The 27246-nt window shown below is 41.8% G+C and overlaps 1 protein-coding gene across 5 annotated transcripts in view; it reads left to right on the forward strand.

Annotated features, from left to right (window-relative positions):
* Window positions 1-27246, forward strand: part of NUP214 (nucleoporin 214) — a 112455-nt gene that overhangs the window by 17838 nt on the left and 67371 nt on the right. The window contains exons 12-21 of one of the 5 annotated variants that reach the window (XM_033194190.1): window positions 3049-3523; window positions 4908-5083; window positions 6221-6318; window positions 9714-9800; window positions 10002-10151; window positions 11139-11297; window positions 18987-19090; window positions 23208-23390; window positions 24370-24455; window positions 24561-24644. In XM_033194190.1, coding sequence (XP_033050081.1) covers window positions 3049-3523; window positions 4908-5083; window positions 6221-6318; window positions 9714-9800; window positions 10002-10151; window positions 11139-11297; window positions 18987-19090; window positions 23208-23390; window positions 24370-24455; window positions 24561-24644 — 1602 coding nt within the window. The remainder of the gene's footprint in view (window positions 1-3048; window positions 3524-4907; window positions 5084-6220; window positions 6319-9713; window positions 9801-10001; window positions 10152-11138; window positions 11298-18986; window positions 19091-23207; window positions 23391-24369; window positions 24456-24560; window positions 24645-27246) is intronic. The other 4 variants (XM_033194208.1, XM_033194212.1, XM_033194220.1 and 1 more) reach the window with 4 other exon arrangements.

Here is a 27246-nt window from a genome sequence, read left to right on the forward strand (position 1 = left end):
CATGATGACAGCTCACACTGTAGCCTTGCTCTCCCAGGCTCAGGCAGTCCCACCTAAGCCTCCCAAGCAGCTGGAACTACAAGCATGTGCCACCATATGCCGCTGTTTTTTAAATGTTTTATAGAGATAGGATCTTTTTTTTTTTTTTTTTGAGGCGGAGTCTCGCTCTGTCGCCCGGACTGGAGTGCAGTGGCCAGATCTCAGCTCACTGCAAGCTCCGCCTCCCGGGTTTCCGCCATTCTCCTGCCTCAGCCTCCCGAGTAGCTGGGACTACAGGCGCCCGCCACCTCGCCCGGCTAGTTTTTGTATTTTTAGTAGAGACGGGGTTTCACCGTATTAGCCAGGATGGTCTCGATCTCCTGACCTCGTGATCCGCCCGTCTCGGCCTCCCAAAGTGCTGGGATTACAGGCTTGAGCCACCGCGCCCGGCCAGAGATAGGATCTTACTATGTTGCCCAGGCTGGTCTCAAACACCTGGACTCAAGTGTTCCTCCTGCCTCAGCCTCCCAAAGTGCTGGGATTATAGACATGATACATTGTGCCTGACCAGAAAATATAAAACTTTTAAAAAGATCATTGTTTCATATATTCAAATTTGACTAATATTTCTCTTTTTTAATTCTGTGAGTACATAACTAATACATTTTTTTTCTTCTATTATGACCAGTTTCCTATCTAAGCAAAAATGTATGACCAGTTGGTTTGGATAAGGTTAACAATACTTAGGGGTATATTCTCTCACTGCATCGCAGTGCACAGTGAGTTGTATATCCCAAATAGAGCCACTCAGATACTTAGGCCCTAACAACTGGCAGCACTACCCCAAGTGATACACCAGATGGCTTGCAGAGTGTTGTATCAGGATAGTCCGTTATTCATAGTGTGTACTCTTTGTGTTGGGTTTTTTTTTCCTCTTTATTCAGCCATGAATAAGGGTACCATGAACTACCTATACCCAGCTGCCTGGTGTGTCTGTAATAAGCAGAGCAGCCTGTGAGATTAGGAGCCTGTAGGACGAGGTTTGTTTCTGAGTGTTTGCTACTAGCGCATTCAACACTGGAGCACAATCAGAGGCCAGTTTTACTGTTAGCCTTTCCTAGAGAAACTCCCCTCTTCCTTCACAGTTTGTCCAGAGGTAGTAGTTGTGTTCAGATGAGTGTAATAGAGCCCCTGCAGGGGGAGTGTCTGTCCTGTCAGCTAAGTGTAGCCAACACCTACTCCATGGGTTCAGAAGACATTATGGTTCCACCTGTTTCTACACTGCAGTTCCAAGAATGCAGTATTGATCAGAAGTAGTAGTAGCATGATGGTTTTCCAATAATCAGTTCGTTTTCAGTGGAAAAAATGCTAATGATTTCTTTAGGGTCTGGTATATATTTTTCATGTCAGTTTACCTAATATGCGTGGAAGTGTTTAACATCTATGTGTGTCTTTACAGAAGTTAGTTGTTGCTGGTTCTGTATCTGTTGTATAAAGAAGTGTTAATAGATTTGCTTGCATTATTATACTTTCATCAAAGTGACAGTTTACTTGGATTTTTGTTTTCAGAAAGTGGTATTTTCATACTTGTATCCTAAGTATTATTACATTGCTTTAGACATAGTGTCTTCCATGAAGATAAATTGCCATCTTAGCTAATTTGGAACAGCCAAGCTCTATTAACTATTAATGTAAATAGAAAATATTGACACAAAGTATTCCTTTGTTATTTATTTAGTTGGTTATTTAATTTAAAGAGTAATATTTTTACCTTATGGAAAGTTTGGAAAATAGAAAAAAAATTTATTCATTTTTGAGACAGGGGTCTCACTCTGTTGCACAGGCTGGAGTGTAGTGGCAGGATCTTGGCTCACTGCAGCCTCTGCCTCCCAAGTCCAAGTGATCTCCCACCTCAGCCTCCCAGATAGCTGGGACTATAGGCACAAGCCATCACACCTGGCTGATTTTTTTGTATTTTTTTGTAGCAACAGGGTCTCACTTTGTTCCCCAGGCTGGGCTCAAACTCCTGGACTCAAAGGGTCCTCCTGCTTTGCCCTCCCAAAGCTCTGGGATCACAGGCATGAGCCATTGCACCCAGCCTTCCATTGACTTTTTTTTTTCCCCCTAACCATTTGGATTGCATTAAATTTCTTTTTCATTTTTTGCATTATTATTGTAAGCTTTATTCTTAGAAGAGGAATTACTGGGTCTATTTTTTATGGTTTTTTATACAATGCCAAAATGTTTTCTTTAAAAAACTTATTTACAAGTCACCTACCAGTGATAAAAAGGTTCAGGCTTGTTTTACCCATCCAAACATAAGGGGTTATATGTATTTAAATTCTTATAATTTAGAGGACAAATTAGAAATGTACCTTGTTTATGTTTCTTTGATGAGAGAGATTAAATGTGTTTATGTGAATTAGATTCCCTGTTTATTAGTTCTGAAATTTTAAAATCTCAATTTGTATGAGCTTTTTAAAAAATAGAAAACATCTTATTTGTCATTTGCTGTGGATCTTTTTAGTTCATTACCATTTAGTTATGATACCTGAGTAGCTATTTTTTACACAAATCTTAACCTTCTCCCTTTGTGATTTTTTTTTTTTTTTTTTTGGTCACTTCTAAATTTATCAAGGTGTCAGATTCTGAGACCTAACATCTGTCAATTTGTCTCCTTTGTTTTGAGATACATGTATTTGTGTGACTTTCTATGTGTATTTATTTGGAATTACTTTTAGTGAAATAAGGTGGAAGTCTGAATTAAAACTTTTTCCCAGTTGTTAATGAAATGTTGCAGTGACTAAATTGTTTTGTGTGCCGTAGTAGCACTGAGAAGTCCGTGAAGTCCAATTATTCTAATGTCTTTTCTTAGTTTTCCTTCAGTTTCATTTATCTCATGCCACCTGAAAACTCCAGTATTAACTGTGTTCCCATCTGTTCTTTTTGCTTCTTAAACTGGTAACATTCCTGACTTCATTCTACCACAAATTCTTTTCCACTTTCTTTCTATTATGTCAACCTCACTGTTACGGTATTAACATTTTCCTTCCTTTTTTGTCACTGCAGGAAGTACTCCCACTACCCCGACCTCCTCTCAAGCCCCACAGAAACTGGATGCTTCTGCAGCTGCAGCCCCTGCCTCTCTGCCACCTTCATCACCTGCTGCTCCCATTGCCACTTTTTCTTTGCTTCCTGCTGGTGGAGCCCCCACTGTGTTCTCCTTTGGTTCTTCATCCTTGAAGTCATCTGCTACTGTCACTGGGGAGCTGTCTTCATATTCCAGTGGCTCTGACAGCTCCAAAGCAGCCCCGAGCCCTGGCCCATCAACCTTCTCTTTTGTTCCCCCTTCTAAAGCCTCCCTAGCCCTCACCCCTGCAGCGTCTCCCACAGGTCCATCAGCTGCCTCATTCTCCTTTGGATCATCTGGTTTTAAGCCTACCCTAGAAAGTACACCAGTGCCAAGTGTGTCTGCTCCAAATATAGCAGTGAAGCCCTCCTTCCCACCCTCAACCTCTGCTGTCAAAGTCAACCTGAGTGAAAAGTAAGTCACTTCTAAAGTTTGATTCTTCTGTGGGTTGAGTAGAAATATTAGATGTTATTTGCTAGAAGTAGAGTCGCTGTGAGAGGAGTTACTGAGTAGAATTTTTTACCCAGAGTAATACTTGCAAATGACAGAAATTCAGCCAACATAAAAAGCTGACATTTCATCAGTGGATAGAGTCCAGAAGTGTCTCTTAGCTAGCATTTTATTTTGTTTTATTTTTTTTGACTACTAGGGATTTATATTCAGATAATTTGTTTTGCTTTTTTACATTACAAATGTTGGAAATATTATTTTAAAAAAAGAAGCAATCCAGAATATGCATCCTGGAAGGGAAATGAATCCCTTGTTGTCTTTTTTCCTCCCGTGTCTACCCTTAACTCACTCTGAGCTGCTGTCTACACAGCCACAAAGTCATCTTGTGACACTGTAAATCGTTAGGTGATTCTTCTGCTTGACAGTCCCTATGAAGTCCCGTGGCTGCTCACTGCTAATTCTTAGGTTGGTATCCAGTTTCCTCCAGATCTGGGTCCTGCAGCTCACTCATTCTTATTTATTTACTTTTTTATCTGCTTGTTCTTTTCTCCCCACTAGAATGTAAGCTTTTTGAGGGAAGCAGTCCCTTATATCTTGTAACCCCTCCCAAGATAACCACCAAATATAAGTACTACCAGCTTTTTCCCTGCTTGCCTGTCCTATCTGTTGTTGCTGTAGTGGTGGTGCCACCGCCACAGTTACTGTTAGTACTGAACTGGCACATATCCACTTCATGCTAAGGGTTACATAGTGTTCCATTTTGCTGGCTGCACCACAGTTTATCTGACCAGTCGTCTAATGCTGGATGTTTAGATTGTCTACAGACTTTTGCTCTTTAGGTGGAGCCGACTTTACATTTCTTTTAGGCCATAAGTATCCCAAAGACAGTGACCTGCATTCCTCTTCCTTTTTCACTCCCCAGAGAAGGTGCTCACTCTCAAAAGGAGTTCTCAGTAATTTCCTTGGTAAGAGAAAGTACTAACTGTCCTGAGCATAATTGTGTCCCACCTCAAGTTTAAAACTCAGCTGGAAACAATAGCATTTCATATCATGATCAACTTGGTATTTCATATTGTGATAAACTTAGTTTTGTCTTCAAGTTAGGTACTTGATATTTCCCCTGAATAATTAATTCCTAAATAAACAGACAATAAGAGAAATATTTCCTTGCAGCTTTCACCTTTTATAAGAAATAGCTAAACATTTATGTTTCCTGAAGGCAGAATGTATGTTATCTTTGTAAGTTAACATAAAAGATAATAAGTTATCTTTTTATGACATTGCTCATGCTAGTGTAAAAGAATCTTCTAGCAGGCTCTTCTGAGACCTTGGGGCTGCCATTTTTCAGGTTTACTGTCACGGCTACCTCTGCTCCTGTTAGTAGCTCCCAGAGCGCACCCTCGATGCCGCCATTCTCTTCTGCCTCCAAGCCAGCTGCTTCTGGACCACTAAGCCATCCCACGCCTCTCTCAGCATCACCTAATTCCGTGCCATTGAAGTCCTCAGTCTTGCCCTCACTATCAGGTATGATTTTAAGCAGACAACTTTAGACCTCAGCCCTGCCTTCTCAGATTAACAGTTTTAAGTGTTAAGAGTCCTACTAACATAGTTGGACAAGGTTATTTTTTCTTGCTTCCTGTATCATGCATTAATGATTAATGTGCTGTGATTTTCATACTCTGAATTGGGAGATTTGCTCTGGCTTAAATGCTGCCATGCTTCTCTCTGACACTTCTTATGGAGCTATGTGTACTTAATGATTCAAAGAACATGTCTTGCTCTTGGGCATTTATTTTCATGTGGAGTCTGCCCTCCATGAAGAGCAGTTACAGAACAGTTCTTTAAGAAACACAGGCAAAAGAATTGTTTGGTGGGGTGCAGTGGCTCACACCTGTAATACCAGCACTTTGGGAGGCCGAGGCAGGTGAATCACCAGAGGTTAGGAGTTCAAGACCAGCCTGGCCAACATGGCAAAACCCCATCTCTACTAAAAATACAAAAATTAGCCAGGTGTGGTGGCAGGTGCCTGTAATCCCAGCTACTCGGGAGGCTGAGACAGGAGAATCACTTGAAACTAGGAGGCGGAGATTGCAGTGAGCTGAGATGTGCCACTGCATTCCAGCTTGGGCTACAGAGCGAGACTCTGTTGCGAGAAAAAAAAAAAAAAGAAGCACAGAAGAGAGAGTACCTGCAGTGACTGTATTTTTATTGAGACACTCTCACTCTGTCACCCAGGCACATCACTGCAGCCTCTACCTCCCGGGCTCAAGTGATCTTCCCACCTCAGCCTCCCGAGTAACTCAGGCATGTACCACCAACGTCGGCTAATATTTAAAATTTTTTATAGAGACAGGGTCTTGCCATCTTGCTCAGGCTGATCTCAAACTCCTGGGCTCAAGCAGTCCTCCTGCCTCAGTCTCCCAAAAGGCTAGGATGACAGGTTTGAGCCACCATACCTGGCTCCTAAAATTTTAATTTTTTTTTTCATTGTCTTAGAACAAAGGCTAGCACAGCTGGTGGTCATCACTCTTTAAAGTAAATCATGAAAGTGGGCCCAGGGGCAATGTGTAACTTGATTTCTTAGATTTGGAGAAAGGACATTTATGATAGGAGAAATAAAGGTAATAAATGCTGTATATTTTAACTGAGTTCTTCTTCAAGCAGGACGACCTGCTCAGGGCAGTCCAAGCCCTATGCCCTCAATGGTACAGAAGTCGCCCAGGATAACCCCTCCAGCAGCAAAGCCAGGTTCTCCCCAGGTGTGTTTAAATTCAGCTTGTGATGTTTGTGTTTATTAATTTACTGCCCAAAGCATACATTTGAATAAAATAAATTTTCATGTTTTAGAATTCAGACCTTGGACGTAGTAGTTGGGACTATGTGATAGTAAATACCAAAGTGCGAGGTTTGAATACTTGTATAGTCATAAAAGCCATTTAGCTATTTTAATTTTTTATTCGTATACAATACACATAGAAAAAAGTACACATGATACTTGTACAGCTCAGTGAATTGTCACCAACTGAACATACCTTGGTAACGAGCATCCAGATCAAGAAACAGAATTTTACAAGAACCTGGCTAGGCACGGTGGCTCACGATTGTAATCCCAGCACTTTGGGAGGCCAAGGCGGGCAGATCACCTAAGGCCAGGAGTTTGAGACCAGCCTGGTCAACATGGTGAAACCCCGTTTCTACTAAAAATGCAAAAATTAGCTGGGCGTGGTGGGGCGCACTTGTAGTCCCAGCTCCTGGGGAGGCTGAGGCATGAGAATCACTTGAACCTGGGAGGCGGAGGCCAGAACCCCAGAGTTCTTTTTCACCTGTCCCCTTCTAATCACTACTCTTGCCAGAGTAGCTGGTTTCCTGATTACCAATAGCATAGATGAGGTTAGCCTGCCTGTACCTCCTATCACGTGGAATTGTACATTATGTATTCTATCTGGCTGCTTTGTTCAACATTATGTTTGTGAGATTTATCCATGTCATTGTTGTATGGAATTTATTGTGTGATTATATTACAAGTATTTGTTCCACTCTGATGGGACTTGAGTAGTTTCCAGGTTTAAACCATTGTATGTAGTACTGCTCTGACTGTTCCAGTGATGTCTTCAGTGAACATATGTACAGGTTTCTCTTGGGTGTATCCCTATGAGTGAGATTGCTGTATCATAGACTCTGCATGTATTCCTCATTAGTAGATTCCCACCAAGAGTGTATGAGATTTCTGGCTGCTCCACATACTTGCCACTCTTGGTATTTTTCATCTTTTGTTGTATTGTTTTGTGGTTTTAATTTGTATTTCTCTAATGATTAGCAAAATTGAGCTTTTTGAAATATGATTATTGGCCATTTGAATATTTTCTTTTATGTTGTATCTGTTCATGTCTTTATTCTATTTTTCTATTGGATTGCCTGGCTTTTTCCTTCTGATTTTTAAGAATTAGTTCCTTGAATACACACGCATACATGCACATACAATGCAAATATGTTCTCACTGTGAATTGTCTATTCATTGTCTTTTTGGTCTCTTCGATGAATACACGTTCTTCATTTTAATACAGTTGAGTATATCATTTTATTTTATTTTTTTTTATTTTTGAGATGGAGTCTGGCTCTGTTGCCCAGGCTGGAGTGCAGTGGCGCCATCTCGGCTCACTGCAAGCTCCGCCTCCCAGGTTCATGCCATTCTCCTGCCTCAGCCTCCCGAGCAGCTGGGACTACAGGCACCCGCTACCACGCTCGGCTAATATTTTTTGTATTTTTAGTAGAGACGGGGCTTCACGGTGTTAGCCAGGATGATCTCCATCTCCTGACCTCGTGATCCACCTGCCTCGGCCTCCCAAAGTGCTGGGATTACAGGCGTGAGCCTCCGTGCCCGGCGAGTATATCAGTTTTTTCTTCTTTTATGATTAATGTTTTTCATGTTTTATTTTAGAAATCATTTTCTATTTCAAGGTCAAAAAGATGTTTTTCTAAAAGCTTTATTATTTTATCTTTCATATTTAGATTTGTAGTCCGTCATCTCAGTTTATTTTTATGGTGTAATGTAAAGAGAATTGTATGTCCGTTTCCCATGTGATTACTTGAGTGCCCTGAGAACAAGAGTTATGTCTTTTCCTTTCTGTGTCCCCCTAACCAACCCTTCTCCTACCCTAACACACACCTGTACTGGGTACATAGTAAGTGCCCAGGTCACAGTTCACGCTTGTGGCATGATGCATGACACACAGTGTTTGTCAGATAAATGTTTGCTGTTAATGAATGCTGATGCAGTCTAAGACCTCTTTAGTGTTAATCGTTGTAAGTATCAAATAGTCTAAAGGGCATTTCAAATTATAGCATCTTTAAAGCAGAACTCTTGATTTCTGTCTCCTCTAGAGGCTAGTCCTTTTCCAATGAATAAGTAGCACTAACAAACCAGATGTTTGCACAAGCCCCAAGCCCCAAAGCATCCTAGATCCCTCTCTTCAATGGTACCTGTCCCCAGTCCAGGCTGGCAGGAGGTCTTGTCAGCTCCACCCTCTGCTGTGTCACATGTCATAAGGCCACAGCTCTGTCCCCCTGCTAGCATCCTGTGTCAAGCTGTTGCCACTTCTCACCTTGTTAACCTCTCGACTACTCTCTCTGCTATCCCCACTCTAGATAGCAGCAAGAGAGATCTTTTAAATCATAAAGGAGATTTAAACTCTCCTAAAACACCAGTAGTAGCTTTCCAGCACCTTTAGAATAGAACCCAGACTCCTTGTAGTGACCTTACATGATCTATCCTGGCCTGCCTTCCTTACCCCACCCCTGCCCTCTCCAGCGTCTGCCCTGACTTCACAGAGCCCATGTTTACTTTTTTTCTTTGCCAAGGTTTCTCCTGCCTTGAGACCTCTGCACTTCCCTTTCTTGCTGCCTGGCAGGTGCTTCCTGCAGATCCCATAGCTTGCTTTCTGCTTGCAGCCTCAGTTCAGATGGCAGCCCGCAGTGAGGGCTTTCTTGGCCATCTCATCTGAAGTAGTGCCCTCTTTTATTCTCTTTATGTTTTCCTGTTTGTTCTCCAACTGAAATGATCAGATGTGTTTATATTTTATTATTTAGCGTGTCCCAGTAGGAGGTAAGTTCCATGAGAACTGGGCCCTCATCTACTTGTTCACCTCTATCTGTGCTGTCTAGAACCTGCCTTACACAAAGTAGAGATCCTATAAATAAGGGTTCGTTAGAATGAGTGAAGAAACAATGCTGTGTTACAGGAGCACCACTCCCTATAATAGGCACTGATATAATTGCGTGTAGAAGCTATGGCTTGGGCCGGGCGCGGGGGCTCACGCCTGTAATCCCAGCACTTTGGGAGGCTGAGGCTGGTGGATCACGAGGTCAGGAGATTGAGACCATCCTGGCCAATGCAGTGAAACCCCATCTCTACTAAAAAAAAAAAAAAATACAAAAAGTTAGCCGGGCATGGTGGCGGGTGCCTGTAGTCCCAGCTACTTGGGAGGCTGAGGCAGGAGAATGGTGTGAACCCAGGAGGCGGAGCTTGCAGTGAGCCGAGATTGCGCCACTGCACTCCAGCCTGGGCGACAGAGCCAGACTCCACCAAAAAAAAAAAAAAAAAAGCAGCTATGGCTTGTATAGGATCAATTTTTAAACCTTTTGCCTTCCATTTCAGGCAAAGTCACTTCAGCCTGCTGTTGCAGAAAAGCAGGGACATCAGTGGAAAGATTCAGATCCTGTGATGGCTGGAATTGGGGAGGAGGTAAATTTGCTTCCTGAGGATGTTTTTCTGGAAGTAGCTGACAGACTTGAATGGGTCAGAGTGCCAAGCCCTATATGACTAGTTCATTCTAGCACTGAAGCATGACCCATCCCAGCAGTCTGAGCAGTTAGTAAGCACAGTAGCAGTGACATTACTGTTTGTCCTTCAGACTGAGTAGTTCCTCACTTGTGGCTTCTACAGATTGCACACTTTCAGAAGGAGTTGGAAGAGTTAAAAGCCCGAACTTCCAAAGCCTGTTTCCAAGTGGGCACTTCTGAGGAAATGAAGATGCTGCGAACAGAATCAGATGACTTGCATACCTTTCTTTTGGAGATTAAAGAGACCACAGAGGTGTGTGTTTATGGATACTTTTCCTGAGTTGAATTGCATTTAACAATTTTTTTTTCTCCTAATACTCCATGGGTGTATTTACTTTTATTTCTTCAAGGACCACCAATGTTGTTGTTTTTTTTAACATGACTGAGTAGCTTGCCTAGAATCCCTGAGTTCAGATCCTACCTTCAGCACTTAATAAATTATGTGACTTTGGGCAAGTTAACCTAGTTACTCTATTTTTTTGGTTTTCTCATCCATAAGGTGGAGTGAGTTTCTACTCCTTTGACACATGCTGTGCACTCCATAAAGTTTATTATAGTTGTTAATTTAATTTAGGTATATTTGAAATTTTACTATCTTAAAGTGTTAGATTTTTTAAAAAGGATATTTTAGGACATATGCAGTATGAAAATATTAAATGTTTGGTGTTAATAGTGTTAATTATTGTTACTGTTATTACTACTTATTACTGTGTGCCAGGAACTAGTGCCAAACACATCACTTGTATTATCTCACTGAATCCTCCACAACTTTGCTGTGTCATACATACTGTTACTGTCTCTATTTTGCAAGTCAGGAAACTGAGGCTTAGGTAAATTTGTCAAAAGTCACCCACTTAGCAAGTCGTGGTGCCAGGATTCTGCTTTAGACTGTCTGATTGCAGAGTTCGGGTCTTAAATAGCATGTTTGGAAAGAGGAAAGTTCTTTAGAGTGTTAGCAGTAATTATCTTCACATAGTAGTATTAGAGCTGCTGCCCATGCTTTTTGTATTTTCTGCATTTTCAATCGTTAGAATGTATTTTTTTAATGGAGATGAAAAATAAATGTCAAAAAAGAACATTAGTGTCTTTCTAAACAGTTAAATTCTTTTTTTTACATGAGTTAAGTATATTCATATGTTCATTGTGTTCAGTGTTTGAGAAACACCACCTTCCTTGATCCAAACAGAAAGGTTTGGACTTAACAACTTTTTGTATCAACACATTATTGTACTTTTTCTAGTCGCTTCATGGAGATATAAGTAGCCTGAAAACAACTTTACTTGAGGGCTTTGCTGGTATTGAGGAAGCCAGAGAACAAAATGAAAGAAATCGTGACTCTGGTTATCTGCATTTGCTTTATAGAAGACCACTGGATCCCAAGAGTGAAGCTCAGCTTCAGGTAGGAGATCTGTGTAAATCTATTTAAAAGATTTAAAAACTCATGTAACAATTGCTACCTCTTTTTGCATATAGATTTGGATGATGGCTCTTTTTGAAGTTGTTGATTTTCTGCTTATAATTTGTCATACTTCCCATAAACTTCCTTAACTGTGGCAAAAAAAAAAAAAAAAAAAGTGCACTTCATGTAATTATATAATTTTTTTCATTTAAAAAATAGATTTAAAATTTTTTTTTTTTTTCTTGAGGCAGGGTCTACTCACTCTGTTGCCCAGGCTAGTGTGCAATGGTGTGATCACAGCTCCCTGCAGCCTTGACCTCCTGGGCTTACATGATCCTTCTGCCTCAGCCTCCTGAGTACCAGGACCACAGGCATGTGCCACCGCACTTGGCTAATTTTTAATATTTTATTTGGAGAGACAAGGTGTTTCTATGCTGCCCAGCCCAGGCTGATCTTGGAACTCCTGGGTTCAAGCAGTCCTCCTGCCTTGGCCTCCCAAAGTGCTGGAATTATAGGTGTGATTGGCCAAAATTCTTTATTAAACCTTAAGCTTAATATAGAGTACTCTGTTGAAACATATATTTATACGTTGAATTATAGATAGTAGTTATTAAAGTGGCAACTATTTCTTGAGTGCCATTTAATCTTCTAGGTGTTTCTTACGCATTATTTCTAGCCTTCAAAGCCAGCTGCTCTGCAAGGTAAGAGTTACTGGTTCCTGTAGCCCCGTTATACAGCTAACTGGAAATTAAATTTCATAGGCTAAGTAGGTTGTCCAAGGTCATGCTGGCTAGGAAAAGGGGAACCAGAATTGAAACCTCCATTTGCCTGAGCTCTTTTGTGTATGCCACACTTTAGCTTTTCTCTTGAATTCTTTTTTTTTTTTTTTTGAGATGGAGTCTCGCACTGTTGCCCAGGCTGAAGTGCAGTGGCACCATCACAGCTCACTGCAGCCTCAGCCTCCTGAGCTCAAGTGATCCTCCCACCTCAGCCTCCCACATAGTTGGGACTACAGATGTGTGCCACCACACCCAGCTGATTTTTAAATTTTTTTGTAGAAATCGGGTCTCACTACCTTATCCAGGCTGGTCTCGAACTCCTAAGCTCAAGTCATCCTCCTGCCTTTGTAATCCCAAAGTTCGGGGGTTACAGGTGTGAGCCACCATTCTTAATTATTCTTTTTTTTTTTTTTTTTTTTTTTTTTTTTTTTTTTTTTTTTTTTTTGAGACGGAGTCTCCCTCTGTCGCCCAGGCTGGAGTGCAGTGGCCGGATCTCAGCTCACTGCAAGCTCCGCCTCCTGGGTTTACGCCATTCTCTCGCCTCAGCCTCCCGAGTAGCTGGGACTACAGGCGCCCGCCATCTCGCCCGGCTAATTTTTTTTTGTATTTTTTTAGTAGAGACGGGGTTTCACCGTGTTAGCCAGGATGGTCTCGATCTCCTGACCTCGTGATCCGCCCGTCTCGGCCTCCCAAAGCTTAATTATTCTTAATCTCTGCTTTCGCTAATTGGGTTTTGCTTTCCATCTTTTAGTTTACACCGAATCATTGTGTCAGTGGCCTTAGTGTGGGGTTTCTCTTCTGCTATCTCACATTTGTCTGGAATTCCAGCAGGAAGGGTTCACTGGCATTTCTGGTCTTCCTCATAACATCTGTGGGGTTTGCGGGTGTGATGAATCGTTCTTGCCTCAGATAATTTGAGGCTGCAAGCTTTATTGTTCCTCAGTGTTTCTGTCCCACACCTGGTCAACTTACTGAAAATTAAAAAAAAAGAAAGATTCCTTCTTCAACGAAGATTGCAGAGCCCTTACTGTGGTCTGCAGCCCTCTGGTATTCCTGATGCATCCTCCTTCTACCTATTACCTCTCAGCGAGAGAGTGCTGCCTGCCTACTGCTCATCAAATTACAGGCATCCACTCTGCGTCCTAGCTACATGTTCTTCCTACGTGCCTTTCCACCTATTTCTCTATTAACAAACTAAGAGGAAAGCATACAGCTTTAGGGGGACGCTTATTCAGAAGGGAATAATTTTCTTTTTTCATGGTGCTAAGTAGGTAATACTAGTTAGCATGTATTGAGTGTTTACTGTGGGCAATGCACAGATGATGAAACCAAGATAACTGAAACTGCCCAGGTTTTACCACTAATAAACCTTGAAACCTTGAACCTGGGCAGTCTGACTCAAGAGCCTCTGCTCGTACTCAAGAGTCTGGTTTACAGTTCATGCAGGTTTACAATTCTTGCAGTCGGGTAAGTGACAGAAAGATGAACATGTAAATGTAGTGTGGGATATGTTGCTATGGGACCACAGGGGACCACAGGTGAGGGAGCAGCTGAGCCAGAGAAAAGAAGTATTTGTGTTAGGCTTTAAAAGAATAATTGTTTTTGGTTGGTGGACACAATTGGGAAGGCATTCCAAAGAAACAGCAGCAGCTAACACAGAGGTGTGGTTATATCTGAAGAGATCAAAGGAAAGAGCCTTCTGTAGTCATCAAGTATTGAGTTGAAAGTTACATTTGCTACTAAGGTTATTTCTACTTCTCTTGAATCAGCTTGGCTCTTTTTAAATTACATTTTCTCTTTTTCAGATGGGACATAGACCCTTATCCACAATTTTTTTTTTTTTTTTTTTTAATTTCAATAATTTTTGAGGAACAAGTGGTGTTTGGTTACGTGGATAAGTTCTTTAGTGGTGATTTCTGAGATTTTGATCTCCCGTCACCCAAGCAGTGTACACTGTACCCAATGTGTAGTCTTTTAGCCCTTACTGCCCCCCCTTCCCCCCAAGTCTCCAGAGTCCATTGTATCATTCTGTTTATTTATTTATTTAGAGACAGTCTCATTCTGTCACCTAGGCTGGAGTGCAGTGATGTGATCTTGGCTCACTGCATCCTCTTTCACTGTTTTGGTCAGGCTGGTCTTGAACTCCTGACTTCAAGTGATCTGCCCGTCTTGGTCTCCCGGAATGCTAGGATTATAGGTGTGAGCCACTGCACCCGTTCCATTGTATCATTCTTATCCCTTTGCATCCTCATAGTTTAGCTCCTGCTTATGAATGAGAACAAATGGTGTTTGGTTTTCAATTCCTGAGTTACTTCACTTAGAATATGGTCTCCAGCTCCTCCCAGGTTGCTGCAAATGCCATTATTTCATTCCTTTTTATGACTGAGTAGTAGTCTATATATGTGTGTCACATTTTCCTTATCCACTCGTTGATTGATGGGCATTTGGATTGGTTCCATATTTTTGCAATTGCGAATTGTGCTGCTGTAAACATGCATGTGCAAGTGTCTTTTTCATGTAATGACTTCTTTTTCTCTTGGTAGATACACAGTAGTAGGACTGCTGGATCAAATGGTACATACTTTTAGTTGTTTAAGGAATCTCCATACTGTTTTCTGTAGTGGTTGTACTAGTTTACATTCCCACCAGCAGTGTAAAAGTATTCCCTTTTTACCACATGCACGCCAACATCTGTCATTTTTTGATTTTTTAATTATGGCCATTCTTGCAGAAGTAAGATGGTATTGCATTGTGGTTTTGATTTGCTTTTCCCTGATAATTAGTGATATTGAGCGTTTTTTCGTATGTTTGTCAGCCATTTGTGTATCTTTTAAGAATTGTTCATGTCCATAGCCCACTTTTTGATGGAATTGTTTGTTTTGTTCTTGCTGATACATTTGAGTTCCTTATAGATTCTGGATATTAGTCCATTGTCAGATGCATAGTTTGTGAAAATTTTCTCCCTATCTGTGAGTTGTCTGTTTACTCTGCTGATTATTTCTTTTGCTGTGCAGAAGCTTAATTAAGTCCCATCTATTTACCTTTTTGTTGCATTCGCTTTTGGATTCTTGTTCATGAACTCCTTGCCTAAGTCAACCTCTATAAGAGTTTTTCTGATGTTATCTTCTAGAATTTTTATGGTTTCAAGACTTAGATTTAAGTCTTTGATCCATCTTGAGTTGATTTTTGTATAAGGTGAGAGATGAGGATCCAGTTTCATTCTTTTACATGTGGCTTGCCAATTATCCCAGCACTATTTGTTGAATAGGGTGTCCTTCCCCCACTGTATGTTTTTTGTTTGCTTTGTTGAAGATCAGTTGGCTCTAAGAATTTGGCTTTATTTCTGGGTTCTCTATTCTTTTCCGTTGGTCTGTCTGCGTCTTTTTGTACCAGTACCATGGTGTTTTGGTGACTATAGCCTTGTAGTATAGTTTGAAGTCAGACAGTGTGATAACTCCAGATTTGTTCTTTTTGCTTATTCTTGCTTTGACTGTGTGGGCTCTTTTTAGTTTTACATGAATTTTAGGATTTTTTTTTCTAGTTCTGTGAAGAATGATGATGGTATTTTGATGAGAATTGCCTTGAATTTATAAATTGTTTTTGGTAGTATGGTCATTTTCACAATATTGATTCTACCCATCCATGAGCATAGGATGTATTTCTATTTGTTTGTGTTGTTTCCATTTGTTTGTGTCGTCTGTTATTTCTTTCAGCAGTGTTTTGTAGTTTTCCTTGTAGAGGTCTTTCGCCTCCTTGGTTAGGTATATTCCTAAGTTTGGGGTTTTGTGTTTGTTTTTGGTTTTTGGTTTTTATTTTTTGCAGCTGCTGTAAAAGGGGCTGTTGTTTATTTGATTCTCAGCTTGGTTGCTCTTATTGTATAGCAGTGCTACTGATTTGTGTACATTGATTTTGTATCCTGAAAGTTTACTGAATTCATTTATCAGATCTAGGACCTTTTTGGATGAGTCTTTAGGGTTTTTTAGTACACGATCATAACATTGTCAAACAGCAACAGTTTGACTTTCTCTTTACCAATTTGGATACCCTTTATTTTTTCTCTTGTCTAATTTCTCTGGCTACACAAATAATTTTGAAAATACATTTAAACATAAGATCTCTCTATAGATGTAAACTGCTTTTCCTAGTATATAGCACATTATCTCCATTTGTAGACATACTTAATTGATTGCCTCAGTTTTATTTATTTGTTTTTTTTTAAGAGACAGAGTTTTACTATGTAGCCCAGGAGTGCAGTGACTATTCACAGGCGTGATTATGGTACACAAAAGCCTTGAATTCCTGGACCCAGGATCCTCCTAATTCAACCTCCTGAGTAGCTGGGACTATAGGTGTACCTCACCATGTCTAGCTCTGTTTTGTTTTTATTTTTGTTTTTTATTTTAGACAGGGTCTTTCTCTGTTGCTTGGGCCAGGGTGTGTGGTGTGGTGGCTTGATCCTAGCTCACTGCAGTCTCAAACTCGGGCTCAAGTGATCCTCCTGCTTCAACTTCCCAAGTAGCCAGGACTAGAGGCACATACCACCATGCCTGGCTAATTTTTTTTTTTTTTTTTTTGAGTCGAAGTCTCTCTCTGTGGCCCAGGCTGGAGTGCAGTGGCACAGTGGCATGATCTTGGCTCACTGCAAGCTCTGCTTCCCGGGTTCACGCCATTCTCCTGCCTCAGCCTCCCAAGCAGCTGGAACTACAGGCACCCACCACCATGTCCGGCTAATTTTTTTGTGTTTTTAGTAGAGACGGGGTTTCACTGTATTAGCCAGAATGGTCTCAATCTCCTGACCTCGTGATCCGCCCACCTCGGCCTCCCAAAGTGCTGGGATTATAGGCATAAGCCACCGCACCCGGACTTGCCTGGCTAATTTTTAAAATTTTTGTAGAGATGGGGCCTTGCTCTGTTGCCCAGGCAGGTCTTGAACTCCTGGGCCCTAGCACTTCTCCTGGTTTGGCCTTCCAAAGTGCTGAGATTACAAGTGTGAGCCACTGTGTCTGGCCTTCTGTTTTTTTTGAAACAGTCTCACTCTGTTGCCCAGGCTGGAGTGCAGTGGTACGATCTCAGCTCACTGCAACCTCTGCCTCCTGGGTTCATGCAGTTCTCCTGCCTCAGCCTCCTGAGTAGCTGGGATTACAGGCATGCACCACCACGCCCAGCTAATTTTTGTTTTTTCTGTTTTGTTTTGGAGACAAGGTCTCACTCTGTCGCCCAGGTTGGAGTGCAGTGGCGTGATCTCAGCTCACTGCAACCTCCACCTTCCAGGTTCAAGTGATTCTCCTGTCTCAGCCTCTGGAGTAGCTGGGATTACAGGTGCGCACCACCACACCCGGGTGTGGTGTATTTTTTGTATTTTTAGTAGAGATGGGGTTTCACCGTGTTGACCAGGCTAGTTTTGAACTCCTGGCCTCAAGTGCTCCACCTGCCTTGGCCTCCCAAAGTACTGGGATTACAGGCATGAGCCACTGCACCCAGCTCTAATTTTTGTATTTTTAGTAGAGACAGGGTTTCAACATGTTGGCCAGGCTGGTCTCAAGCTCCTGACCTCGAGTGATCCACCCATTCTGGCCTCCCAAAGTGCTGAGATTACACGCGTAAGCCACCATGCCCAGCCTGTTTTTTTTGTTGAGAGACAGAGTCTTGCTCTGTTACCCAGGCTGGAGTGCAGTGGCGCGATCTCAGCTCACTGCAGCCTCTGCCTCCTGTGTTCAAGTGGTTTTTGTGCCTCAGTCTCCTAAGTACTTGGGATTATAGGCGTGCATCACCATGCCCAGCTAATTTTTGTATTTTTAGTCAAAGCGGGGTTTCACCATGTTGGCCAGGCTGGTCTGGAACTCCTGACCTCAGGTGATCCGCCCACCTCAGCTTCCCAAAGTGCTGGGATTACAGGTGTGAGCCACAGCACCCAGCCACGTGGCCTGTTTTTAATTTTTGAGAATCAAGTTGCATACCCATGAAGGTTAACAGTCGCCCAAAATTTAAATAAAATTATTGCAGGCCTATAATAAGTTAAATAGCTAAAATTTTAAATAATAGCAGGTTCAGTTTTTAGTGCTAATACTGTTCTTTGCTTTTGTGAACAAATAAGTATTTCTCAACTGGGAAGATGACTTACAGGTTCTATGCTGTGAATAGATAGGCTTAGAATTATTTTCAGCACTGTTTGTCTCCATTACAGTTAATTTTATGGGTGGGGGAGCAAAATCTAAATGGATGCACTGTCTGAGTACCAGAATGGAATGGAAAATTCCCAGAACCATGGTGAACTGAGAAATGAGAATTAAGAACATTTGTTCCCCGGAGGCCTAGGCAGACACACGCATTCTGTTTCCCTTTTCATTGTACCAGATCTCTGCCACTTCTGCCTCCTGGGTTCAAGCGATTCTCCTGCCTCAGCCTCCTGAGTAGCTGGGATTATAGGCACCTGCCACCCTGCCTAGCTAACTTTTGTCTTTTTAGTAGAGACGGGGTTTCACCATGTTGGCCAGGCTGGTCTCGAACTGACATCAAGTGATCCTCCTGCCTTGGCCTCCCAAAGTGGACAGCCACCATGCCCAGCCGATTTTGTTTTTAATTTTAAAGTTTTTTAATGTAATTTTTTTTATTTTTATGCATTATTAGAGACAGATTCTCGCTTTGCTGCCCAGGCTGATCTTTAACTCCTGGCTTCAAGCAGTCCTCTGCCTTGGCCTCCCAGAGTGTTGGGATTGTAGGCCTGAGCCACTGCACCTGGCCTCATTTTAATTATATAATTTTAATAATCGTATTAAAACCTATTCTGATTTCCTTGTTCATTATGGTTCTTAATATAGAAGTATTTTAGAATTCTTTTGACTGTTTTGATACATTTTCCCCCAAACTATCAGAAAAACAAGTCGTTTGCCTTTTAATTTTTTTCTTATAGGAAATTCGGCGCCTTCATCAGTATGTGAAATTTGCTGTCCAAGATGTGAATGATGTTCTAGACTTGGAGTGGGATCGGCATCTGGAACAAAAGAAAAAACAAAGGTGAGTGAGATCTCTCATCTGCAATGTGTTGGAATAGATATTGCTATTGCCATTTTAAAAAGGTGATTTAGGAACCTATGAAAATCCCCAGCCAGGTACAGTGGCTCATGCCTGTAATCCCAGCACTTTGGGAGGCTGAGGCAGGTGGATCACCTGAGGTTAGGAGTTGGAGACGAGCCTGACCAACATGGAGAAACCCTGTCTCTACTAAAAATACAAAATTAGCCATGCATGGTGGCACATGCCTGTAATCCCAGCTACTCGGGAGCCTGAGGCAGGAGAATTGCTTGAACCCAGGAGGCAGAGGTTGCAGTGAGCTGAGATTGTGTGCCACTGCACTCCAGCCTGGGCAACAAGAGCAAAGCTGTGTCTCAAAAAAAAAAAAAAGAAAGGAAAAAGAAAATCTCTACAAAATGTTCATTCTTTTTAACAGTCGTTCTACTTGAAATGTTTTTCTACAGAAACGATACAGTAATTTACATAAAACAGTTTATATTGCAATATAATTTATGATAGTGAAAAATTGTATTCAACCTAATTATCTAAAGGTACAGGAGTAGCTAAATAAATATGGTCACTTTTTTTCTTAACTACAGAATACCCTGCAACCATTGACTAGTGTGTTCTCCAATAAATTATTTAATATATTGAATATGTATTCTATGTTCTACAAAATGTATAGAATATATAACTCGCTATAATTATTAAATGTAATATAAAAATTTAATAAGTAAAAAGACAAAAGCATATTGGCTAATAACAATGTGGAGGTACAAAAGTATATAGATGTATCAAAATATTCATAGTTATATCTGCAAAACAGGATTAAGGAGAATTTTCCTTAATACTCTTCTGTATATTTCAAATTTTCTTTTTTTTTTTTGAGACGGCGTTTCGCTGTGTCACCCAGGCTGGAGTGCAGTGGCGCGATCTCGGCTCACTGCAAGCTCCGCCTCCTGGGTTCCCGCCATTCTCCCGCCTCAGCCTCCGAGTAGCTGGGACTACAGGCGCCCGCCACCTCGCCCGGCTAGTTTTTTTTTTGTATTTTTAGTAGAGACGGGGTTTCACCGTGTTAGCCAGGAGGGTCTCGATCTCCTGACCTCGTGATCCACCCGCCTCGGCCTCCCAAAGTGCTGGGATTACAGGCTTGAGCCACCGCACCCGGCCATATTTCAAATTTTCTTTTTGAGAAAACATTTGTAATTAGTGTGGATAATTAAAAGGATGAGAGGAATGATAGCAAAGTAATGGGAAAACCTTTTAGTGTAGTTTTTTATCCTTAGATATTTGGTTTTAAGCCACATATTTTCCACAAGGAATAGAATGAGAGCGTGAAGCGCCCATTAGAAATTTGAAAAACAAATCAGCCCTGAAATGTTAGATTTCTGAAACACCTACACTTGATTAATAGATTAGCTAGCCCTGTATGAAAACAAACCAAGAAATGGTCTATTTGATGTACTTTTCAGTGGGACAACCTGGGTGTGATATCAGGGACAGGACTATAATACACTTATAATTTAGTAAGCAGAATTCAATAAATTACATTGTGTTATGTGGAGAAAGGCTAAAAATCCCAACTGGAGAACCCTCAGCTTGTAGCATTTGTAGGTATAGGGAGATAGAAGTGAGAAGCTCTCCTACCCCACTGTCTACTTGAAGGATTCCTGTGGCCCGTGGACTGGAGCACTTGTCTCCATGGGCAGTGGGGTCCCAGTAGAGAGCCAGCGCACACGCCTGGTTCTGATTCATGTTCAGCCATATGGTTTGCTTTCCCACAAGGGAAACAATGGTCTAACCTGGCAGTGGGTACATTCTGCTCTGTTCAATGGTTTTATTTCTCTTTGGTCATTAACAAGTTAGCCTTGTAAGAAAGTGCATGATGCTTAAAGAGAAGCCAGGCTTTTTTTTCCCTTTATACCAATTCTGTGGATTTACTACTTATGCTTTTCTGAGTTCTCTTTCTGCAGAGTTCAAATTCTTAAATTTTCTATTTTGATAGCACTTCTCTGTTTTAGGGCCATCCCTGAATGTTACCTTGTATGTACCCTATTGAAATGCCTTTTTTATTTTATTTTATTTTATTTTTTGAGACCAAGTCTTGCTCTGTCGCCCACACTGGAGTGCAGTGGCCTGATCTCAGCTCATTGCAACCTCTGCCTCCGGGGTTCAAGCAATTCTCCTGCCTCAGCCTCCTTGAGTAGCTGGAATTATAGGCGTGCACCACCACACCCGGCTAATTTTTGTATTTTTAATAGAAATGGGGTTTCACCATGTTGGTTAGGCCAGTCTCCAACTCCTGACCTCGTGATCAGCCCACCTCATCCTCCGAAGGTGCTGTGATTACAAGCGTGAACCACCGTGCCTGGCCTGAAATGCCTTTTAAAAATTGTGTGTTGGGCCGGGCGCGGTGGCTCAAGCCTGTAATCCCAGCACTTTGGGAGGCCGAGACGGGCGGATCACGAGGTCAGGAGATCGAGACCATCCTGGCTAATACGGTGAAACCCCGTCTCTACTAAAAAATACAAAAAACTAGCCGGGCGACGAGGCGGGCGCCTGTAGTCCCAGCTACTCGGGAGGCTGAGACAGGAGAATGGCGTGAACCCGGGAGGCGGAGCTTGCAGTGAGCTGAGAGCCGGCCACTGCACTCCAGCCTGGGTGGCAGAGCAAGACTCCGTCTCAAAAAAAAAAAAAAAAAAAAAAATTGTGTGTTGAACTACCTTGTTACCAGAGGCAGTCGTTCAGTCAGCCCTGAACTCAAAGAGATCATGGGAAAAGAGGAAATAAATCCAGAGGTTTCTGTTTAGCAAGCATTTTTCATTCCGTGATTTGTGTTAAGAGGCAAAATATACATAGAGTCACTTGTTGCTTAACGTGTTCTGAGAAGTTCATTGTTAGGCCATTTTGTCATTGTATGATCATCATAGAATGTACTTACACTGTGTATACTTATTACCTAGATGACATAGCTTATTACATACCTAGGCTCTTATGGTGTATAGCCTGTTGCTCCTAGAGTACAGTACCATACAGCAAGCTTGTCCAACCCTTGGCCTGCAGGCTTCATGTGGCCCAGGACAGCTTTGAATGCAGCTCAACACAAATTCATAAACTTTCTTAAAACATTATGAGATTTTTATTTTTTTTTTTTTTAAGCTTATCAGCTAGCATTAGTATATTTTATGTGTGGCCCAAGACAATTCTTCCTCCAGTGTGGCCCAGGGAAGCAAAAGATTAGACACCCCTGCTGTATAGCATGGTTTTGTACAATTGTACTATAGACAATTGTAACACAAATCACTAGGCAATAGGAATTCAGCTCTACTGTAATCTTATTGGATCATCGTATATGCTGTCCATCATTGACCAAAACGTCATTATGTGGCACATGACTATATTGACATACCATAGCAAAGAAAATTTGGTTTGTAACTGATGTGGGATTATTCCTTTTGTTTTTATTTGTATGGTTTTTCCTATTCCCTCTGCAAATTAAAGCAGTCAGAAAAAAATTTCAGAGCAACTTAAAGAGTTCTACTGAAAAGCAGAAGCAAATAGACGTGTCCCCCTCTGCAGTCAGACCTACTTCCCAGAGGCAGCTACTGTTGTCCCTGTTTTGTTTTAGTTCTTTGGGCAGGTTACCTCCCTGATACTAAACCTTATGCTCTCCCACTATTTTTTGACGATAGTCTGAAGAATTAACTGACTCCCATAGACTTCCAGTGAACCTGTTTTTTGTTTTTGTTTTTAATTGGATATAATTTACATTCAGAAAAACAGATAAATTCTAAGTAGAAAGCTGACCCTGTTCCTGACTCGCACCTCACTCCCGCCCTTTTCTTCCTAGGGCCTCTCTCAGGTGTCACCTAATTTATGCTATCCTTTGCTACAGGCCTGGCCTGCCTGTTTCTAGCTGTTTTCTCCACATACCATGTTATTTTCATTAGGCTTTCATCTCCTTTTTATTTTCTAGTAATTTCTTGATGGTTCTTGTCCAGTGCTGGTTCTCCATTTTATCCTTTTTACTGTTACCATTGTAGTCTTATTTGTTTGTTTTTTACTGGGAGATTCCTTTACTTGAACCATTCATAAATTCTTTTCTCATTGTTGTCAACAGGCACCTGCTTGTGCCAGAGCGAGAGACACTGTTTAACACCCTAGCCAATAACCGGGAAATCATCAACCAACAGAGGAAGAGGCTGAATCACCTGGTGGACAGTCTTCAGCAGCTCCGCCTTTACAACCAGACTTCCCCATGGAGCCTGCCCTCGGCTGTTCCTTCCCAGAGCAGCATTCACAGGTGTAGAGAGGACTTGTACTCAATAAATATGGGTGAATGAATGCATGAACAAACATTTAGGGAGTAATGTGGGGTAGTCTTAGAGTGGTTCAGATGTGGGTGTGCAGGTGACTCTGTTGTCTCTCACCTTTGTGATCCTGGTCAGGGTCCCACCCTCTCTGATCCTTTGTTTCTTTGCTTAAAAAATGGGGATGACAAACCTGGTTCCTGGGATCGTTTGGGAGTTAAATTAAGTCTGTAAAGTATTACACTGATGAAATGGGTGTTGAATGTATCACAGCAAGTGATACACCATAGTAATAGTGTCATGGTTGATTGAAAGTCAGCTGATAGGATTAAGTTGACTGACTTGTTTCTGAAGCCCAGATTTGTCATTCTGCTTGAATGTGGGGACTTTCAGACCCTGGCAGATGGACAGTTTACCTTGAGTTTACCAAAATGGTTTTGTTGTTGTTGTTGTTGTTGTTTTGAGATTGAGTCTCGCTCTGTTGCCCAGGCTGGAGTGCAGTGGCGCCATCTCGGCTCACTGCAAGCTCTGTCTCCTGGGTTCTCGCCATTCTCCTGCCTCAGCCTCCCGAGTAGCTGGGACTACATTCGCCCGCCACCTCGCCCGGCTAGTTTTTTGTATTTTTTAGTAGAGACGGGGTTTCACTGTGTTAGCCAGGATGGTCTCGATCTCCTGACCTCGTGATCCGCCCGTCTCGGCCTCCCAAAGTGCTGGGATTACAGGCTTGAGCCACCGCGCCTGCCTACTTTTTCTACTGAGGCACCATCATGTTGTGTTTGGGGTGGAGATGGTATATAATATGGTTGTGATCTCACTTCTTTTAAATTAATTCTATCAGTTGGTCAGATGGCATGTTTATATATAGGGGATATTCTTATGTCTTGCATTTATATTTAGGAGGGTAGTGTACACCCGACAGCCTCAGATCTTTCTGCTCCTAGTTGGTCTGTATGTAACACTGTCCTGTTTCAGTTTTGACAGTGACCTTGAAAGCCTGCGCAATGCTTTGTTAAAAACCACCATAGAATCGCACACCAAATCCTTGCCCAAAGTACCAGGTAATTGCATCCTTCCCAGTGTTTTAACTCCCTTTGTTCTCTTCTAGCTACTGATATCTTAAAAACTGAGTTTTAATCATTTATGGGTTTATGGGTTTCTTGCAGCTAAACTGTCCCCCATGAAACAGGCACAATTGAGAAACTTCTTGGCCAAGAGGAAGACCCCACCAGTGAGATCCACTGCTCCAGGTAAAGAGAACTGGTAATTGGGCCTGTACATACTGATTGGGTGCAGTGGGGTGTGTGTGTGTGAGAGAGAGAGAGCGAGCTAGGGTGCTGTGTATGTGTGTGTAAGTGTGTGTGTGTTGGTTCTTAATAGGGGATAGAGAAGATGTCCCCAGAATCTGTTGTTAATCTGAATATTGGAATAAAAAGCAGCTTATATATACTTGATGAAGCAGCAAAGTAGTTGTTTTGGCTTTTACACCGTTTTCTGCAGTCCTCAAGTTATATGGCACTGATTCATAAGGGTTTGAGGTAGCCTGAGCTAGATTCTAGCCTCTGCTTTAGCCAGAGAAGGTTTACTTTTCTGATTTTGGGTTTTGAGTAAGTTTGCATTTGGGAAAAAGGCTTTTTAAAAAACAAATAAATAATAGAAAATAAATAAATAGAATAGAAAATAAATAATAGAAAAAAAAAAAGACAGTCTCCCCATATTGCCCAGGCTGTTTTCAGACTCCTAAGTTCAAGTTATCCTCCTACCTCAGCCTCCCAGAGTGCTGGGATTACAGGTGTGAGCCACTGTGCCTTGCCGAAAAAGGATTCTTTTATGAAAAAAGAAGAAAAAAATATAATTAAGCAATGTTGGTTAAAAATACTTGCTGTAGGCCGGGCATGGTAGGCTCGTAATCCCAGCACTTTGGGAGGCCGAGACGGGCGGATCACGGGGTCAGGAGATCGAGACTATCCTGGCTAACACGGTGAAACCCCATCTCTACTAAAAATACAAAAAAATTAGCCGGGCGTGGTGGCCGGCACCTGTAGTCCCAGGTACTCGGGAGGCTGAGGCAGGAGAATGGTGTGAACCCGGGAGGCGGAGCTTGCAGTGAGCCGAGATGGCGCCACTGCACTCCATCCTGGGCTACAGAGCCAGACTCCATCTCAAAAAAACCAAAAAATACTTGCTGTAAAGAAGCCATATAACTGATGAAATAAGATTTTTTTCCCATTACATTATCTAGATAATAACTTGAATTTAAAGAAAAATTTGTGACAACTTTAGGCATAACTGCTTTGTTTTAGTACCCGTATCCAAATTTTTCTTTGAGATTCTGTTTTCAGTTAAAATTTTTTAATGCCAAAAACAAATGCTTTTTGTAATCAGAATAACTGAAACAAATTTAATCTTACTGATTTTTTTTTGTACTCAAACAAGTGAATTTTTTTTTTTTTTTTTTTTTTTTTTTTTGAGACGGAGTCTCGCTCTGTCGCCCAGGCTGGAGTGCAGTGGCTGGATCTCGGCTCACTGCAAGCTCCGCCTCCCGGGTTTATGCCATTCTCCTGCCTCAGCCTCCTGAGTAGCTGGGACTACCGGCGCCCGCCACCTCCCCCGGCTAGTTTTTTGGATTTTTTAGTAGAGATGGGGTTTCACTGGGTTAGCCAGGATGGTCTCGATCTCCTGACCTCGTGATCCGCCCGTCTCGGCCTCCCAAAGTGCTGCGATTACAGGCTTGAGCCACCGCGCCCGGCCACAAGTGAATTTTTAAACAATTTTTTTTTATCTAAAGAATACATTCTCTTGGTAGGTAATTGGGGAAAATATGGAAAGTGTAAAGGAGAATAAAATATATTAGCTGAGTGTGGTGGGATGCACCTGTAATCTTAGCTCTTTGGGTGGCTGAGGCAGGAGGATTGCTTGAGCCTGCGGCTGCAGTGAGCTATGGTCATGCCACTGCACTCCAGCCTGAGCAACAGAATCTTTAAAAAAAATTAAAAAGTTAAAAAATCACTCTCTCAACCCAGATATGGCCTCACTTAGTTATTTTGGTTTAGTTCCAAACTTTTTTCTTTGCATATGTAAATCTGATTTATTTTAAAATGAAATTGAGATTATAACAGTTTTGTGTCTTGATTTTTTTCTGATTTAAAATTCATTAGCACTTACATTAAAAAAAAAAGAAAGAAAATAAGTGCTGGTGAAGATATGGAAAAAGTGGAACCTTTGTGCACTATTGGTGGGAATGTGAAATGGTAAAGCTACTGTAGAAAACAGTTTCGTGGTTCCTCAAAAAATTAAAAATGCAATTACTGGATGATCCAGCAGTTTCACTCCTGGGTATATACCCCAAATAATTGAAAACAAGGTTTCAAAGAGATACCTTTGTATCCATGCTCATGACAGCATTATTGATAATAGCCAAGAGGTAGAAACAATGTCTGTTAATGAATGAATAGATAAACAAAATGTCTGTCTATACAAAGCAATATTATTCAACCTTTAAAAAGGAGGTTTTTTGTTTGTTTGTTTGTTTGTTTGTTTTTTTGAGAGGGAGTCTCACTCTGTCGCCCAGGCTGGAGTGCAATGGCCGGATCTCGGCTCACTGCAAGCTCCGCCTCCCGGGTTTACGCCATTCTCCTGCCTCAGCCTCCCAAGTAGCTGGGACTACAGGCGCCCGCCACCTCGCCTGGCTAGTTTTTTTGTATTTTTTAGTAGAGACGGGGGTTTCACCGTGTTGGCCAGGATGGTCTCGATCTCCTGACCTCGTGATCCGCCCGTCTCGGCCTCCCAAAGTGCTGGGATTACAGGCTTGAGCCACCGTAAAAAGGAATTTTTGACACATGCTACAATATA

This window comes from Trachypithecus francoisi, unplaced genomic scaffold, assembly GCF_009764315.1.
Source record: "Trachypithecus francoisi isolate TF-2019V2 unplaced genomic scaffold, Tfra_2.0 Contig01585, whole genome shotgun sequence".
NCBI classification, from domain to species: domain Eukaryota; kingdom Metazoa; phylum Chordata; class Mammalia; order Primates; family Cercopithecidae; genus Trachypithecus; species Trachypithecus francoisi.